At 33.0% G+C, this 19,987-nt stretch overlaps 2 protein-coding genes across 3 annotated transcripts; one reads left to right on the forward strand and one right to left on the reverse strand.

The window, feature by feature from the left end:
• The first annotated feature begins 2,831 nt into the window (after nucleotides 1-2,831).
• Nucleotides 2,832-10,242, forward strand: LOC145584986 (nucleobase-ascorbate transporter 3-like). The gene is made up of 14 exons (XM_081641758.1): nucleotides 2,832-3,319; nucleotides 5,672-5,769; nucleotides 5,881-6,057; nucleotides 6,850-6,950; nucleotides 7,099-7,174; nucleotides 7,262-7,321; nucleotides 7,421-7,605; nucleotides 7,740-7,836; nucleotides 8,018-8,104; nucleotides 8,192-8,250; nucleotides 8,763-8,854; nucleotides 8,951-9,028; nucleotides 9,154-9,314; nucleotides 9,707-10,242. The coding sequence occupies exons 1-14, from the start codon at nucleotides 3,124-3,126 to the stop codon at nucleotides 9,926-9,928; spliced, it is 1,689 nt and encodes a 562-aa protein (XP_081497884.1). The 5' UTR covers nucleotides 2,832-3,123; the 3' UTR covers nucleotides 9,929-10,242.
• A 3,537-nt stretch (nucleotides 10,243-13,779) lies between these two features.
• On the reverse strand, nucleotides 13,780-17,682 carry LOC145586286 (putative disease resistance protein At4g33300). Of its 2 annotated transcripts, XM_081643071.1 has the most exons (6): nucleotides 16,812-17,682; nucleotides 16,065-16,459; nucleotides 15,617-15,972; nucleotides 15,303-15,508; nucleotides 14,312-15,163; nucleotides 13,780-14,130 (listed from the first exon to the last, which is right to left on the reverse strand). In XM_081643071.1, exons 1-5 carry the CDS (start codon nucleotides 17,497-17,499, stop codon nucleotides 14,331-14,333), a joined length of 2,478 nt encoding a protein of 825 aa, XP_081499197.1. In that variant the 5' UTR covers nucleotides 17,500-17,682; the 3' UTR covers nucleotides 13,780-14,130; nucleotides 14,312-14,330. The 2 variants fall into 2 exon arrangements, with proteins under 2 accessions (XP_081499197.1, XP_081499196.1); XM_081643070.1 differs by having other exon boundaries at nucleotides 13,780-15,163.
• Nucleotides 17,683-19,987: the final 2,305 nt, after the last annotated feature.

The following is a 19,987-nucleotide window of genomic DNA, read 5'->3' on the forward strand; positions in this document are numbered from 1 at the left end:
ATCCTTGAGGTTAGGCTCAAGAATCACCCAATTCGGAGTTATATCGAAGGAGTTATAGCCTCTGCAAGTTCTGCCTATTCTTTCCAACGAAAATCCAATTCTTCTCTTTTCCTTGGTTTCTTATCTTTTCTTCTTATCTTTTCTTCTTCTCTTCTCTTATTCAGTTATTATTATTATTATTATTATTATTATTATTATTATTATTATTATTATTATTATTATTATTATTATTATTATGGGGGATTTATAAAAATTATTATGAGTAGTTTTAATTATATAAAATTAGATTTTTAATGATGTTTATGAAAATTAATTTAAAAGGTTCATGTACATATAGTTGGGGGGTTTTTAATTTCATTATTTGTTAACCTTATATTAATTAAGGTTATATTTATTTGTAGGGTGTGTTCGATCAAGCTACTTGAGAGTTCTTTTGAAGTGTTTTTGGCTAAGCGAGGATTAAGGTACGTTACGTGGTTAGATACCTTGAAAAAAAAAAGATTGATTTGAATGAGCATGTTTGAATGATTTTATGGTGATTGAATTAAATTGACTTGAATTATGGTTTATGAAATAAAAGTATGTTTAAAAGATTGGTTTTAATAATTAGATTGGAGTATTGATTTTTATAACATGTTTTGATTAATTTATTATTCATGTTTAAAACGGATTGGTTTTGAAAGCATGTTGGATTTATAAAAAAAAAAAAGGGAGTTTGAATTATTATTATTAAAAGTTGGAATTATTGGACTTAAAGAGGATTTATTTAATCATTGAATTAATTTTATTATTTATGCTTTATAAGCATGTTAGTAGTCCCACTATGCGGATTTGGTATTTTGATAAGGCCTTGGACTTTGTATGACCGGGTCTTTCCTTAAGAATAGCCTTGTAACATAAAGAGACTAGCTTGCGGGGTGTGCACACTTGGGAGAGGAATTGGTTAAATTGGTTTAATTGGTTTTAAAATAATTAGAATTGGTTTTATTGATTATTGGGATTTGAATATTGAGAATTGGTTTTGAATCACGAGTTTGGAATTATTGGATTAATTATTGGAATTGATTTCAAAAGCATGTTTGCAAATAAATTGTGTTTAATTATCTTGCACTTACCGTAATTAGCATATTTTGCTAACCCGTATTTCTTATTTGTTTTGGTTCGCCCTGTTACCGTAATGGTAAGCAGTGTTATTTCAGGTGGAGTGAATAAATTGATGCATTGGAGTCCCGGGATTTGGTTTCACTAAGTTAGGAATCATGGTTTTTGTATCTATTTTTGAGTACTCATAACATTGGCATAGTTATTATTAATAAAGGAGAGTTTTGAAGTTTCCGCTGCAAAGTATTGTTTTGTTAGTAAGTTGAGTAGCCTTGCGTAATCACGCGGCGGTAATACGCCTAAGTCTATCTCTACGGTATAATTATACGTATTATACTAGTATTTCCGTAGAGGGAGATTTGGGGGTGTTACACCTATCCTCACACCACCATAAACCAACCACCACCAACCCATGACCCCTAAACACCAGCCACGCAGCCTCCCAAATCGCAGCACCACCACCCATTGATCAATCACGCCATCTTTATGGAAGAAACAGAAAGGGAATCGAATTTCTAGGCTTGTTGCCGACCTCCAAACAGGCTCCAAACGAGGTGGGTCCCTTGTTGAAATTGGGTTTCCAACTTCTTTGATTGATCTATTTGTTAAGAATCATGATAAATTGAAGAAACCCAAAACAAAGCATCATAAATCTGTGAAGAAGAAGAAAACAAATGTCGTTGCCGCTACCATGCTACTACCGCAATCATAGCCGTACGACCCGTTGGGTGCGGGTGGACGCACCCAATAGTTTGTGTTAAAAGAAATTCGAGCCTAGATAGTGCAATGAAATTCTTGTTATGTGATTCTTGATTTTTCCTTTTATTTTTAGGCCTTATTCACTTCACCTAATTTTTGCTGAACTAAAATTATTTTTACTAAATTAAAATTATTTTTGCTGAAGTTAAATTGGTTATAATGAACTGAAATTAATTTTATTGTTTCTCTATTACTTCCTCTGTCCTAGAATACATGACACAGTCAACATTGTACACATGCCAATATACTACTTTGACTTTATTTTTGTATAATTAAATATTAATGAAAATTATTGTCAAGAATATTTAACAAGTGTGCAATGCACGGTATTTTAACCTAGTTTCAATAATGAGTGAAAGTTGTTGAATTTTGTTTCAAAGCATGTGTTCTCTTCCTTAATTTTGGTTTTAAGCTGATATGATTACTATTTATTTTTTTTTATTTTTTTTTGCATAGCCAGAATTATTTTCTTTTCAAGCTTTTAAAAATGTTTCTTGTTATTATTTTTAAAAAATGATGTTATTTTGTTAAAATTCTATAAAAAAAAAACACTTCCAATTTAACAAATTTTTTGTTATAAAACTTGCTAATCTTACATTCCATACTAAATATCATGGTTCTGGTCCACATTCAAAGATATATAGTAATAATCATTACTTAAAACTATTGTAAATTTGTAATTATTCTAAAAACTTTATTTTTCCAACTCTTGATCATTAAATTTGTTCTTGACTTCCTCCTCCTAATAATGTGATTGTGTGAAATGCTTTTTAAGCAGTTATAGTGAAATGAAGTAGTCGTACAATCATGGCAAAAGCAAGATTTACCGACGTCTTAAGCTACGGAAAAAGGCAAAAGATATTACTCTATTATTATAAACCTTTTTTTTTTTTATTAAATTCAAGATATTTTTATAATAACTCCAACAGTACTTCCAAGTTCCAACTTCTCGAACTTCGTACAGCCGGGAACTCTCCTCTCTCTTCTCCCTATCTCACACTGTCACACTACCCATGCTTCATTTATCATCCCCCTCTCTCTCTCTCTATCCTCCCTTCATTTTCTCTCTCTAATTAATCAATTCAAACCCCACATTAAACTCCTTAATTAAATACTTAAGTAACTCCTTAATACAAACAAAACAAAACAAAACAAAACAAAACTCAACTCCATTTGAATAAACTGAGTTAACTACATACTCAGCAAACTACTCTCTCTTTCTTGGCTTTCATTGTCGGTGATTCAACCAAAATCATCAAAATAATGGGCGAAACTCACAACCATGACCATCACAACCATAGCCAAAACAACCACCCACCTCCGCCGTCGCAGCCGATGGCCCCACCACCACCGCAGCCAGGGTCACATCTTCCGATGGGTGCTGCGAGGGGTCCCATCTTTCAGCCTCAAGAACAACTCACTAATCTTCACTATTGCATCCACTCCAACCCCTCTTGGCGTTAGTCTCTCCCTTTCGCTCCCGTCATTGCATATTCATTAAGGGATTGTTCGTTATCGTTTTTCTGTTTCCAATTTGAAAACTAGAAACAAAACTCTGGCAACAGTAAAAATAGTTTCCGCTTTTTTTGTTGTCAGTTTTCCAAATCAACATGACTATATAATATAAGTTTGTGTAATTTTTTCTCATGATTTTATGTTAATCAAAGTTGATGCTTATAAAGCTGACTGTGATACCCAACGAGCCGTTAATTGCTGATTTTAATCGGTTATTATTAATTTTAATGGGTTGTTTTTGTTTGTTGTATTGTGTTTGTATTGAGAAACTAAGTTGACTAACTTTTTGAATTAGTATTGAAGTGAAAAGGTTTTGAATTTTCATTTATTATTATTTATTTGTATTGGTTTGAATCTAATTTGATTCGGCTTTTTGGTGATACGATTCCAACTTTTTTTTCCTGGGATTCTATAGTAGTATATGCTGAGGGTAGTTGATCAGGTGATACTTTTTGGAAGTGAAGTTTGTGATCTTTTTAGTATCTGTATTAATTAATGAGTATATTGAAATTGGATTTGTTACTTAATTATATGTTTTTGAAAAAAAAAAAAAATTAGAATTTTTCTTGAAGGGAATGAATAAAGTTTCTTTCTGTGAGCTTTTTCCTTTTAATGGTTGTAGACTAACACTATGTTTGGATAACAATAGTGAAGGGAAAGGGAGGGAAAGATAGAAGAGGGAAGGGAAAGGAAGGTGGGGGGAGGGAGAAGGAGACCTTTCATTTTCCTTCCAAATCTCTCCACTAATGGAGGGATTTGATTTATCAAAAGTGAAAGGAAAATGGATCCCTTCAATTTCCTCCTTACATTAGATATCCAAACAAGGGAGGATGCTTCCCTCCATTTCTCTTCTCTTCCTTTCTCTCCATCCGAACATAGCATAATGTTTATTATTTAAGCTGTTTGTTAGACGAGGGTTGGACATAAATCGCCTTTTTTCAATATCTTATTTGATTTTTTGGTAGACCAAGCATGTATCTAGTGGTAGGCTTGACAAACTGATATGGAGATATCTTAACTCGGCTTGACGAACTGATATAGAGATATCTTAACTTGAAGTTAGGGGGACATGAATACATGATTGAAAGTGTGCCCATGGTAATCGTATCGGATACAAGTTTCATTTCACTGATCAAGAGTTGAAGTCCGTGTTATTTGGACTTCAACTAGTAGTGTCATGTGTCTTTAATGTCAGGCATGACCATTTTATGAAGGTTTTGGTCCAAAATAAAAATGTCAAGTGTTGTGTATCTATATCTGAGATGGGAAAGAATTGGAGTAATGTAGGTGGAAATTGAATGAAAGGTCAAATTGGGAAAATAAGTGAGTTTTGAAGTTTTAATTAATATGTTCCTCTCATAGGTGTCAATAGTCTATAGATAGGAAGTTGAAGAAATAAAATGGAGAAGACATGATTTCTAATACTAGGCTTTTTTTTGACATACTTTGCTAAATACAGTGACGCATTTTATCTCCCCGACTTTGTTCGATTTAGAATATGTCAGCCACCTAATGTAATACTATAAGATAGAGAACCATTACTCACAAACTTGGGTGGAGAGCGCGAGGAGGAGAGGAAGAGAGTTTCGGTTCGAAAGTGAGAATTCCACCTTGGCAAGCGCTATGAAGGATTATCATTAATGTCAAATGATAGAGATGCTGTCATTGCTTTGTCTCAACGAATAATTGGATATACTCGTGTATTATTCCTATTTGTTGATTTAACATTGTTAAATCCAAGGTCAACTCACAGGTTACTTAATGGTTTTTTGCTGCCCATTTACTGTGGCAGTCTGGCAGGGGATCAAGGGGGCTGGGCATACTCTCTACCAGGGATGAAACTGTGGGACATGCTTGTGAAGGTCTATGTTTTAGATTGGTTACATTGTCCGGGAATATAGGTTCTATTTTTGGCCTATATAGCTGTAGAAGATAAATACTACATATAACCTTGCTTGGTAGAGCCTAGGTGAATAATTTCCTTCTGGAGTGTGGACATAGTGGCTGGGTTATAGGCTCTCTTTTGGTCATAGTTATAGTAAAAAAATTCGGTATAACCTTGCTTAGTAGAGTCTGGTGAAAAGTTCAGTTGTGGACAATGAACATGGCTATTATGTTAGTAATCCATGTAACTCGGTGTGATCTCTCATAATTCTTTGTTATGAGTAAGATAATTATTTGTGAATGACTATGATTAAAAGCTTTAGAGGAATGAAATGAAAATAGTATCTTTCACATGCAAACTCCACCCTCCTTCTACTTGCTTTTTTGCTAAAAACATGCTCAATATTTGCAGACCAAACTTGCATACTGGGTTTTCAACACTACATTGTCATGCTTGGAACAACTATCTTGATCACCAACTCCATTGTGCCTGCTATGGGCGGTAACCGTGTAAGTTCTGTTCACCTTCCTAGTTTTAGTTTAAAGTATTTGTTGGTATTGTATTGTGCTAAACTTTCAGTTGTTGCATGAACTTTAATCCTTGTCTTTTCTTTATATTAGGGGGATAAAGCCCGTGTAATCCAATCTTTGCTCTTTATGTCGGGAATCAATACTCTTATTCAAACCTTGATCGGGTCTAGACTCCCTGTGGTGATGGGTCCATCGTATGTGTATCTTATACCCGTTATGACTATCATACATAGCAATAATTCTGGATATTTTGCTAGTGAACACCAGGTAAGAGGTTATTAATCTCTGTATTTCAGTTAATGTTCAAGATTTTAATTCCTGCTTCTATAAGTCAACAATACAATTATACAATGATTAAAAATGCAGGGTTTTCTCAAACCGTTATTTTATTTTATTTTTTTACTCTTAACGTTTCCTTTAAACTTTCTTGAATTTATTCTTGGTTCTCTTTTAAAACTCTCTTAATTTTTCTTGGATGCTCTTTCTTTTGCTCACTTTACTCACCTTTAATTTCAAACTATTTCAAATGATTATCTTGTTATGCCCCCTTTCTTAATATCGTACAGTTCCTTATGACATATCATGTTAGTCGACCCCAAATTATTTTGGGACTAAGGCTTTGTTGCTGTTGTTGTAATTGCTAAATATATCTGAGAATATATCTGCTGGATTTGATTGGAATGTTGGATATATTGGTAGTTACTATAAAATAGAGCACTTGGACTAGTATGGGAAAGACATTAACTTACGCGCATAGCTTTAGCAAAACTGAACTTCAAATTACGCTTGCAATGAAGATAACCATTATTAGTAGACAAAAGACTGCAAAGTGATGCAATGTTAAATATCATGAATGTGCTCAATATATAACATATACGTAGTATATGCAATAATGATTTTGCATATTTGCCATTTTGCCAATACTTATTTTGGATCTGAGTTGGCCATCATGCCTATTTATACTTGAGCCATTGGTAATCTACATTTTGTGTACATGTCTAAAAAATTTTAGAAAATTTATAGACATGCTGAGACCTTGAAGATTGATTTTTGGTGCAGAGGTTTATCCACAATATAAGGACTGTTCAAGGATCATTGATAGTATCATCTTTTGTCAGCATTATTCTTGGATTTAGCAAAGCATGGGGAAACTTAACGAGGTTGGAAATTGTCTTCCTGTGAAAATTCTTCCGTATTTCAATTTACTAGTCTGATGCTCTTATGTCACCGATGTGTAATTTTAATTAGATCTTTAGCCAAAATAATTTTTTAATCATCTCTTTGTTTTTCATAATATATCATTGGCAGGCTCTTTAGTCCAGTAGTCATCGTGCCTGTGGTTTCAGTGGTTGGGCTTGGTCTGTTTGCAAGGGGTTTTCCACAGGTACTGTCCTCTTTTTGGGTTAGAGGAACATTTATTTGAGTTTTAAGGTTTCAAACGTTGCTGATGAGATCTTATGCTTCGTTACAGCTTGCAAACTGTGTGGAGCTGGGCTTACCAATGCTAATTTTGCTAGTTCTCGTTCAACAGGCAATTTTCAGATTGACTGATATCACTCTCTTTCATCATTAAAAGGGTACAAAATGACCTATGCTAAAAACATAAGCTTTTTGTGCTTTGCTTTTTCAGTATGCAAAACGTATCCACTCAAGAGCGCACTCAATTTTAGAAAGATATGCGTTGCTTATTTGCATGGGAATAATTTGGGCTTTTGCGGCCATCTTAACTGCTGGTGGTGTCTATAATAGAGTCAAGGACCAGACAAAGATGAGTTGCCGCACAGATCGCAACTTCCTAGTATCGTCTGCCCCATGGTATGTCCACTGAAGTTTAGGCAGCTATATATATTGCTCTTAGAATTATTTTCCCATTGGTAACTACAATTAGTTCTTGTAAATATTTAGATCCTTTAATTGATCATCTGCTGATATTCGTGGGTAATATCTAGGATAAAAATTCCATACCCTTTCCAGTGGGGTACCCCTATATTCAGTGCAGGCAGTGTATTTGGGATGATGGGTGCTGCACTTGTTGCGTCAGCAGAGGTTTGAACATATCCACATAAAATTTTATAACTTTGCTTGTGTTTTCACGATGTGAGTATTATGATATCAGATTCTGTAGCTGAAAGCTGATCTAAATATGTAGTAATGAGCTGCATTCGGCAGAAGGATGCTGGCATATTTATTTGATCCATCTTCATGAATGATTCATTTTCTGGTGCAGACAACTGGAACATTTTATGCAGCTGCCCGCTTATCTGGTGCTACTCCTCCTCCGGCTCATGTGCTGAGCAGAAGTATAGGGTGGCAGGTTGAGGCTGAGATAATATCTTTATTTTGGCTATTCAGTATGGATTAATATGTACTAATTAAGATTTTCTATTCTTTTGGTATGCAGGGAATTAGCATGCTACTTGATGGGCTATTTGGAACTGTCGTTGGTACAACTGCTTCTGTGTAAGTGTCCTGTATATCCAGTATTCACATGCCATTTTTCTGCTGGCAAGCTGAATCTAGTTTGCAAAGTTATAGTGCTATTATAGTGTATAACTTTTCTGCTAGCACTCAGTTTAAAAATGTTTCGTTGTGTTATTGTATAACCCAATTGATTTCTGTATAAAACTCAGTATTTTGGCCTTCTAATAGCAGAAAGTGTTCTGTGAAAAAGAACGGGTGTAATTTAATCTCCTTTCTGAGAAACTTCTTCCCGTGCTAGATAGTTTATTAAGTTTCACTTTTGTCGATGGTAGGACAATTATTTTACACTCTTAAGCTTCAGTGGAAGTAAAAATTACCCCGTCTTTCTCTGCTGTTAAGGTTATTGTTACAAATATCTAGACCTCTCAAAATCCTGCCCACAGTACATGAATCTATGCAGGGTTGTTTCTGTTACCTGTGGTAGTTATAGGTTTTTCAGCACCTTCACCAAGCTGCTACATGTCTTACATCTAACTCAACTTTTATTGCAGGGAAAATGTCGGACTTCTTGGACTGACTCATGTAGGAAGTAGGAGAGTTGTCCAAGTATCCACAGCTTTCATGATCTTTTTCTCCATATTTGGTGAGCAGTTGTGGCGTACCAGCTACAATCAAAGCTTTAATGAAATAAAATACACATATTTGTTATCTAATTTTCTCTCCCAAATTTCTTTTTCAGGAAAGTTTGGCGCTTTCTTTGCATCAATCCCTCTACCAATTTTTGCTGCCATTTATTGCATTTTATATGGAATAGTTGGTTAGTATCTTTTATTTCATTTACCTATTTTTGAACTTTGCACATTTGTTGGTTAAGGCCCTTTATGGTACTTAACAACCTACTAGTTCTTATCAATGTATTCTAATTTAATCACTCCCTTGCAGCTGCCAATGGGATTTCCTTCATTCAATTTACAAACAATAATTCCATGAGGAATATGTATGTTTTGGGGCTGAGCCTTTTCCTTGGTATATCGATACCTTATTACTTTATGAGTTACACCATGTCGGCAAATCATGGACCTGTTAACACTGGTGGTTCATGGGTAAGTTATCTAAATCAAGTGATGTTTGCATATGTTTGTGTTCTATGACTCAAAGATTCGTTGTATTTATTAAAATGTGATTGGCTGATTGACGGAGATAGAGAGTAGAAAATATGCAAATTGAAGCTATTACCACAATGATTAGTAACTTGTATAAAAATTCTGTTCTGTGAAATTTTTGGAGCAACAGTTTTACCTCTATATATATGGATTGTATAATTTATGAGCTATGTTTATTGATATAATAAAATTAAATAAAAATTAAAAGACTTGGTAAAATCTGATTATCATATGGAAAACAGCAGGTTGATCAAAAGAGCAATTGTGTGGACTCTTGTTATTGATAAATGGAGATTTTTTTTTTTTTTGATGAATATTTTTTATGTTTGCAGTTTAATGACATACTGAATGCAATTTTCTCATCACCTGCAACGGTGGCCATGATTGTTGGGACGTTGCTTGATATCACACTAGAACCAAGGGATACTGCCCTTGATAGAGGTGTCCCATGGTGGATTCCCTTCCAAAACAGAAAGGGTGAGGTGAGAAACGAAGAATTCTATAGTCTTCCTCTCAGAATAAACGAGTTCATGCCCACAAGATTCATCAAGTAATAACATCAAATCTTGCCTTGTAAATTAAGGTTTGGGTTTCATCTTTTGTATCTTTAGCTTTTAACTTCTTTGTGTATGTGATATAGTAATGATATTCATTGCAACATATAAGAATCTATCAAAATAACTTTTACTGGTAGGTATTGATGTTTGATCCACAGGCGCCTATTCCTTTCTCTTGTAAACGACTGCTAATTTCGATTAGCTTAGCACAGTTTTCCTCTCCTAGAAGAACAGTTGTGATTTTGTTTGTGTAAACTGTAAACGATTGCAATGTACTTCGTGTTTATTTAATGTAGCGTAGTTTTTCTCTCCTTGATGAACGCTTGTGATTTTATCCTGATACTGTATTATGATCCTTAATTCCGATGCTTATGATGCGCTTAGGATACCAATATGGTGCAGGCATTCGAGAAAATGTTGCTATGAAAATTTAGGGCAACAATTTAATTAGTAAATATGTTAAATATGAATATGTTGTATTTTATCCTTAACTAGATTAAATCCCGTGCAATGCACGGTTGTTAAATAATTCTAATGACAATAAATTTTACCAAAAATAATGGATATAAATATTATAAATAGACTTAGTAGTAAAAAGTATGAAATATTGTGAAAGAAATTAATTAAACATATAATAGTTATAATGGGCAATTTGATATTTAAGGACATTTATTTTAGATTTTATACAAACTAAAAGTCATAATTTAATTACAATAAGTTTTTTTTAGTAAGTGGTTTTAGAGGGAAAACTTTTTATAATATTTTGCCAAGTGTTTTCTAAGTTTCGTCTTTAGTATAATGTAATTGTTTTTTTTTTTTTTTTTTTTTTTTTTTTTTTTTTTTTTTTTTTTTTGTGGGGAAAAATTTAGGGCACATTTGTTAAGCATGAAATGTAGAAGAAAGGCATATTTGTTATCGGTTTTTGTTTTCATTTTTCAAATTTTTTTAATTAGTAAATATGTTGTATGACAATTGAACAAATAGGGCACATTTGCTAATTTAATTCTTTTAGCATAAAGAACACTGAGAAGAAGAGGTCCATGGATTAAACTAGAAAATTACTTAGGACCTAAAAATGGAAATAATAAATAAAATTAAACATTTTGTATACCAATGGATGTGTATTTGTCATGTATTCTTGGGTTAGTACTATTTTCGTTTTTTCTTTTTTGTTCTACTCACTTTTTATTTTAGATCAATCTTTATATCTTTTATGTTTAACTTAGCATTACTTTATTCTAAATTATGGCATACCTCATTACCTCTTGTACCATCTTATTCCTTCAACCCCACAATGATTATACCTTTTCATATGGTCTCCTATTTATTCACCTTTATTTTATTTTATTTTATTTTTTATTTTTTATTTTATTTTTTTAAGACTATTTACCTTTTACTTACATAAACCTATCTTTTTACATTTTTTGACAATAATTTATCTTACACCCGCTCAGTCACTCACATTCTTTTAACAATTTTTGCATATACTCCGTATATAGTAAGCAAGTAGTACATAAAGAAATGGAGGTAGTATTTTGCACTAAGAAAGTGAAATTACTAAATATTTATTTGTTAATTTTAAAGGATTATATGTATCATCCATAACTTCTTATTCTTCTATTTTTAAAAAAAAATACTTTTAAAAAAAATATCATTAGGTAGTATTTTGCATTAAGAAAGTGAAATTACTAAATATTTATTTGTTAATTTTAAGGGTTATATGTGTCATCCATAACTTCTTATTCTTCTACTTAAAAAAAATAATCATTGTTCATTAATAGTAATATTTTACAACAACAGCAGCACAATCTTAGTCTTAAAATGATTTGAGGATTAAAAAAAATATATAATACTTGATATAAAAAGTAAAACTTATAAAGACAACATGAAATTTAGATGAGAAAAAAAGATTGAGAATATATTTTTATTTTTAAAATAGGAACTCTAGCTTTTACAAAAAAATCAGAGGGAGTACTTAATATTTATTTTGTAAGTTTAAGGGTTGTATATATCATTATCCATTATTTATTCTTAAAAAAAATATCATTATCCACTAATAGTAATATCATATATAAACAACACAGCGTTAGTCCCAAAATGATTTGGAGATTAATAGTAACATCATACTTTGTATAAAAAGTTAAACTATAAAAATTAATTAAATTTGGATGAGGCAAAAGATTGTGAATCTATACTTGTTTTTTAAATATTTGTCAAATAATATGAAAATGAGGTAGTAATAAACTAATATGAATAGTTAAAGCACCATTCTTGGTCAAATATAGATATTTCCTTTGTCCCACATTATACTTTATGTTTTTCTATTTTGGAGACCTAAAATGTTATTATTTTTGTAACTTTATTCATTGTATTTCTTAAATTACTCTTGAAATTTTCACTTGTCATATACTACCTCCGTTTTTTTTAGTTGACACGTTTTGATTTTAACACTATTCACGCACTCCCTTTTGGCCGTATTTTGTGATTTATATGTAATATAAAATATAGTCATGTGGGGTCTTGTTAGATTTGTCACGGTATATATTTTTGAAATATCAACTTTTTATAATTTTTGCTTATCGGTAACCAAAAATATTAACGTTTGGATTTGTGCATTAGCAAACGTGACTAAAAAAACGTGTCAACTAAAAAGAAACAGAGGAAGTATATATATATTTTTTCCACTTATCCTCTTAAACTTTTATCTATAATTGGATTTTTTCACTTTTTAAAATTTACTTCATCCATTCCTCTAATTTCTTAAATTATCATTAAAAAACACAAACAGAAACTAAAAATTGGAACGGAAGAAGTATAAGCAAATAGTACCAAAGTAAAACAAGAAGCTATTTTGAAAACAAAGGTAGGACTCATCTCCATATGGCCCAGAGTTGAGATATTTTAGATAAATCATTTTTTTTTTTTTTTTTTTTTTTTTTTTTTTTTTTTTTAAATAAGCATGAATGATATGATATGTTGGCTGGGCCCGCAGTCCACTGAGAATGAGGGCTAGAAATAGTTGCACCACGTATGATACGTTGTGCAATCACTTTGCTTTATTAATCGACATGCGAAAAGACTTGATGTGATTATTTTTTTGGACAAAGAGACTTGATGTGAACTTAATGCTTCTTTATGTGCACAATTTTCTAAGAAGCTTCCAACTCTTTAAAATGTCTTTTTGGAAGTTTTTAGCAGCCTCTAATTATTCATTTAATATTTTCAACGCGTTATACGTATTTGGGAAGACCAAATTCAATTCATACTCTACGTTCTGATTAGGACACATTGCCTTATCTCTTACAGTACAGTAGTATTTGTATCATTAATTGTATTAATCAATCATAGAAATAGTGATATATACCCGGGTGTACGGTGCATCTAAGAATATTATATGCTCATTTCGATGAATATGACTCATTTTATCATTAAATGAGCAAACAAATATCTTTGAGTGTAGTGGGTGTACCGTATACCCGGGTGTATATAACAACTTCTCAATCAACCATCTTAGTTACGAAGTATGGAGTAATGCAGTTGGTTTAATTCATACTTCTTATTACTTTTGTTTATTCAAGTAATTTACATTTTGATTTTATAAACATAAATTCTTTACATATGACTGATAGAATTTTACATTGACAAGTGTTAAAAGATAAAGTTTAATAAATTAAAAAAAAAATGGCAATATAAACGTAATTCATAGTTCATTGTTAGTTCTGTATTCAACATTATCATATACAAAGTAGTCTATTTCCGCAACCAATTCAGATTTTCAAATTATTTACCTGAATGTTAATAGAAGACTACTGCCTTCTTTTCAAAGCAGAGGGAGTAGCAGTAACTCGTCTTTGAATATAGAACATTTTCATAGAGTAATCTACACTTGCATTGATTTTTAGTAGAAGTTTATACATCCTAATCTAAATAGCTACCAATCATACCACTTTATACATCATATTAGACTAAGATTAGATATAATCACTATGTACAAAAATAATGTCACTTTACTGCCCGGCATAAGGCGGGATTGGATCCTCTACCACCCTGTGCACTATCGAGCACAACATGATGAGGGGATCACATACCATCCCTTCCATCCTATAACTGTTCTTCATTCATTCATCTCTCCATAGTGTGTTGTGCCGAACACAGCATATGATCCTTTCCCGTGTGAGGTAGATCAAAACATACCTTGACTGAAAAAAAAGTTGTATACAACTCAGTCTGCTAACCAATCTAGGTCAAAACATCCCTTGATTGAACAAATAGTTGTATACAACTTAGTTTGTTAACCAATCTAGATCAAAACATTCCTCGATTGAACACAAAATAGTTGTATACAACTCAGTCTGTTAGCTAATCTAGATCAAAACATACCTCGACTGAACCAATAGTTTCAGTCTGTTAACCAATCTAGATCAAAACATTCCTTGACAACTTGAACCCTGAGTCCTGGATGAGCCATTTCCAACTCCTTCCACCTCCATGAAATCTCTTCATCACATATAACATGCCGCAATGACTGCAAAGATACTGCAGACTTTGGGAGCTTCTTTATATAGGAACACTCGCGCATGTCAACCTTCTCCAGACTCATCAGTCTACCAAAGTTTTCTGGGAGACATACCAGATTGACACATTGAGAGATGTCAAGGTACTTTAACCAAACAAGCTGGCATATCCCAGGAGGCAGAGTTTTCAGATTTGGGCAAGCATAGACTCTCAGGATTTGTAGTGAATCCAACATACCTAAATCAGAAGGTAGCTCTTTTAGGCTGTGACAATTAGTGATGCTCAGAGTCACTAGTGAGAGAAGCCAGCATATGCTCACAGGCAGCTTCACCAGGTCTATACAATGATCTATAGTGAGTTCTGAGAGACGTGGGAATAACCTTGGCATATCTATGACGGATTGGTCAAAACTATTGTCAATTTTGGATAAGACTAGTGACATCTTCCGCAATTTCACCAATGGTATGGTACTCTTGGGCAACTGAGGAACTGAAATCTTTTCGAGCCAAAGGCTCCTCAAATTCGGCATATTAGCAAATACTGATAGGTTGAGAAGGACTGCATGTAATGTGCTGCTGTTGATTAAGATCAATGCCCTTAGCCTTGGCATGTTGTTTATGAAGGGTGGAAGAAAATACTCGCTTGAGTTGAAGTTCAGTACAAGCACTTCAACTTTAGGGAAATCCATGGCAAACCAATCCATTTCTTTCATTTCTTCTGTAGATTGAAATATATAGGATAATCACAGAAGTGTTAAGAGCATAAAGTAAACCATCAAAACAATTGTAAGCATATTAGGATGGTGAAATCTGCCACTTATGCAAGCAAATGCTGCAACGAGAATTGTTGGTTATACCTGTATGGAGCGAAACAATCTGGGCATTGAATGGCTGATCTGCATTCCTCTCCCATTCTTTTGGAAGACTTGCTTCTCTTCGTGGCATAAGCATCCGTTTTCGCTGATTTATTTTCCCAGTATTGCTTAAATGCAAAGCTAGGTCTCTCAATACATCATGTTGCATTACAAAGATGGTATAATAACTACTATACAGATCTCCAGCCCTGTCAATTGAACACATTGAATGTGACCAGTCAAACTCTATGCAAATGATCGTATAGAACATAAGATTACATAACTCTTTCAAAATGATTTCCTGGCTTGAAAACTACCTTGCATCTTTCACTATGGTAAGAAGATTCTTCTCCGACAACTCAATAAGAATAGCAAAAGCCTCCTCTTCATCAATGTCATGAATCTCGACCCACATGTTAATCAAAACATCTAGGGGAATCTTCTTGTCCTCAGGGAAGCAAGCCAAGTCCAAGAAACATTCCCTAACCTTTTCTGGCAAGTAAGATATACTTGTTTCCATCCGCTTTAGCAAATTAACCTCATGAGATTCACCAATTGGCTCACCTCGCGAAAGCCTGTTCTTTGCACTTATCCAGAACATTTGTGGTTGCCCTCGCAATGAAGCTCCAATGACTTTTAGAGCCAAAGGCAGCCCCTTACATTCACTGACAAGCTATAAACAAACCAAATTCAGCCTAATGTAAAGAGCAGCAGAATTGAAGACTAACAAATCACAAAGCTTCTAGACAACTACTGAAGCAATACCTGCTCGACCAATCGTTCATCAGCACTGACAGGAACATAACTCTTCCCAAAAGCAGAGTGACAAAACAAAGCCATAGCTTCAGTATGGTTCAACAGCTCAACCTCATAGGTCTGGTTAGCAACAGTTGGAAACTTCGACCTGGAAACCACAAGGGTTTTGCACCCAGGCACTCGAAAAATAAGCTGTTCCAGCACTGACAGTGACCAAACATCATCCAAAACCACGAGAGCACGAGCTCCAAATATTGATTCAGATTGGAGGTTCCATTGAGAAGCGTCAGAACTGGTATCCATATACTCCGTTTCTGACAAAAATTGCCATACCCTTAATCTCATTTCCTCCACATTAGGAGATTGAGATACTGTCAAGTTCAATATCCGGTCATTAAAGTAAGCTGCAAGGGTTGATTCAGACAAAGTCAGAGGCAATAACACCAAAATACAAACTAAATTTAGCCAAAGTCTACTTATTTACTGAAATTAGAAAGTTATAACCTCCATAATTTTGACTAACACACTTTCTCTTCTTTGAATTCAATACTAGTAACAAATTTACCAGAAATTTCCTAAGCAAAAAAAAAAAAAAAAAAAAAAGAGTACTCCATAATACATAGCAGCTAGCACTATTTTGGATGAAAAAAATCAATATCATTCTATCATATTTGTTGGAATGATTCATATCATATACTTGAATATTAAAAGTACACAGATCACGAGGCAACGACACTTGGCGATTAAATAACTTACATTTAAGTTGATCATCCTTACAAAGTTCTTTAACCAGGGTAGTTTTACCACTCCCACCAATCCCACAAATCCCAAAAACACCATCACTTTTTTCCAATAAAATCTCCCTAACTTTCCTAACACCCACTTCCAAACTCACCCCTAAATTCCCCAAACTACCCTCAAACCCCCCTTCTAATCCCTCCACTCTCTTAATCTCCTCCTCCACCCACCCACCACCAACGGCTCCAATCCTCAACGACCCAAGTTGCCTCTCAATCTGTCTAGTCGACCCATCAATCCGATCAAACCGCTCGGCCGAGTCGAACCTAAGATGATGAACATCAGCAAGAATATGAGCCTGCATAGGACCGTGCAAAAACCTTGACACCTTCTTCTCAAGCTTCTCCATCTTCCTAGCTAGCTGCAAATTCTTGTACACATTCCATCGGTTCGAATTTAGGACCTTGTTCGAGAGCTCCAAGCCTTGCTGAAGCAACACAGAGAATTGATCGAGCTGACTCTGTCGAGGCTGAGTCAACTCGACGCCAGAGTACTTGATTTCTTGGATGATGGGAAGGAGGCTATTGATGTGGTTGCGGAGCTCCTCTGCACTAGCTCTACAAAGGGTGGATTTACGGGCGATTGCGAGGAGTTGTTTAAGGAGTTCGGTGGCGATCTCGCCGGCAAATAGATCGGTCACGGCCATAAGTGTGGACGTGAGTTGAGTATGATGGAGAGAAACAAAAGTGAGTGGGAATATGGCGGGTGAATGTAGTCAATTTGGTGGGGAGACTAGGAATAGTTTAATTTATAAAAGTAATTATTTATGGCTAGACTCTAGTCTAGGCATCTTACCCTACACCCCTTTCCTCAAATACTCACTTTCACTACATAAACGCACTGTCCCCCTCCCCACCATATATATACAAAAAAAAAAAAAAAAAAAAAATCAAACCATCATTCTCATTTCACTTTCTCTCTCCTTACCCATTTTCTGCATTTTCTCTCTCTACACCCATTTTTCGCATTTTTAAATCCGAATATTTCTACGAATTTGTGACAAATTATCAAAAAAATTGTTCAATTACTACCAAATCAAGGTCGAAATTCAAAGGAGCAATTGATTTTGTTCATATTTAGTTCGAAAAAGAGTATAAACACTAGTTTTAATAAATTTTTGTTGCAATAGTGTTACAGGAATAACATCAAAGTGTAAAACATGGAAAAAAGAGTATTAACTATTGCTTTTTAATAATTTTTACTAATTTTCATTTAAATATTAGCAAGCTGAATAAATACATTTTGATTTTTGGGTATGAAGTCTTTTTTTTTTTTTTTTTTTTTTTTTTTTTTTGCAGTACAAAGGAAACAGTTTCAGAGAAGAATATCAAAGAATCTGGAGAAAAGTAAGCACTAATTAAATTAGTTCGTAGTGGGTTTTTTTTTTAATGAATGTTCATTTTCATTTTGATAAATGTTCATTTATATATTAGTATACAGTCATTCACATGTTAATAAATGATTAATATAATTGTTCATTTACATATTACTACGTAGTCATTGTATTAATATTCATTCTTTTTCATAGTTTGGAGTGGAAAATTATTTTGATGAGTGTTCATTTGTATTTTGACAGATGTATGTTCAATCACATAAAAGTATATGATTTTTCACATATATTAGTATACGATTATTAGAATATTGATAAATATTTATATTTTGGTCATCCTCTTCAAATATTTCATGCTCGGTTCAATTTTGAGTTTCAATAAATGTCTTTTTCATATGGATGTATGGTAAATCACATATTGATAGCTTCAAGAGTTATTCACGTATATATTTCATGTTCATTGATTGATATCTTTCATAGGCATTTTTAAACCAATGCATGTTCATTTATATATTAATAGATGTTTATTTTCATATTGAATTATGCAAAAATGTTCATTATTTATTAATAGTTGTTCATTTTCATATTAATGGATGATCATTTATACACTAATATATGTTCATTTATATATTAATATATGTTCATTTCCGTATTGATCATTTCAATTGTTATACTATTCATATTCATATGAAAATTGGTTCATTTCAACACTTATTCTTGCTCAAATCTAACGAAAAATTCATTTATTTTTGTCTATTAGTTCAACAAAGAATCGTGGATATAGTGAGCTACACCACACAATATCAATGAAAAAAAAGGAAGACGACAAAAATAAGGAAAGCAAGAAAGCATGGATTCGCACTACACGGACCAATAACACGAGCTTGAAGTTTTCGATTTTGGATCGAGAATTCATTGTGTATAATAATATGCATGTGTGGAATTGTGTTGTATATTTATATATTCAATATTTTAATTTTTGGGGACATACAATTTCTATTTGACGACTTATATAATGTTCATATTAGGGAAACAACATATATATATATATTCATATTTTTTGACGACTTATATAATGTTCATATTAGGGAAACAACATGTTCATAAATAAAAAACTAAATATTCATAAGAACTTGCATTTGTGGTTGAGCATTTACAATTGTTGACTTTGAACCATCATTCACTAACTATATTAGAATATACATGTTCATAATCACACTTGAACGATCAATAGAAAACTGTACAAAAGCTAAACATTCAGTTCTTGTATCAAGTCTCTCATAGGACCTAATATTTCTACATTTATTATCTTTATAATCCTCATCAAAACAAATAAACTTTTCATAGAAAATGAGTCATCCCTTCGCCTCTTACTCCTCCAAACTCTAATTCAAAAACCTTTCATAAAAGTATACTCATTATACATTTCATAAGCATCATCTTCGGAAGGAAATTGTTTCCCCCAAAAATCAAACTGATTTGCTTCTTGAAAAATAATAGCATCCTCTTTTCCACTGCAATAAATAAACATGTAACAGATGAACACATATAGTAGCATTTTTGGTCAATTACAATAATGCATTTGATCACTTACAGTTAAATTACTATATGTAAAAATATAAATGATCATCTATATAGTTACATAACTGAATATTATTTATGAAATTACAAAACATTGATAATCATTAAAAGTCACATGTACAACTTATAATTCCATAAACACAAATATATATATAAATGAACATTTATAATTGCATAATTGAACATTATTACAACAAAACAGAATAACAAATGTTAAGATTTT

This window comes from Chenopodium album, chromosome 16 (genome assembly GCF_948465745.1).
Source record: "Chenopodium album chromosome 16, dcCheAlbu1.1, whole genome shotgun sequence".
NCBI lineage: Eukaryota > Viridiplantae > Streptophyta > Magnoliopsida > Caryophyllales > Amaranthaceae > Chenopodium > Chenopodium album.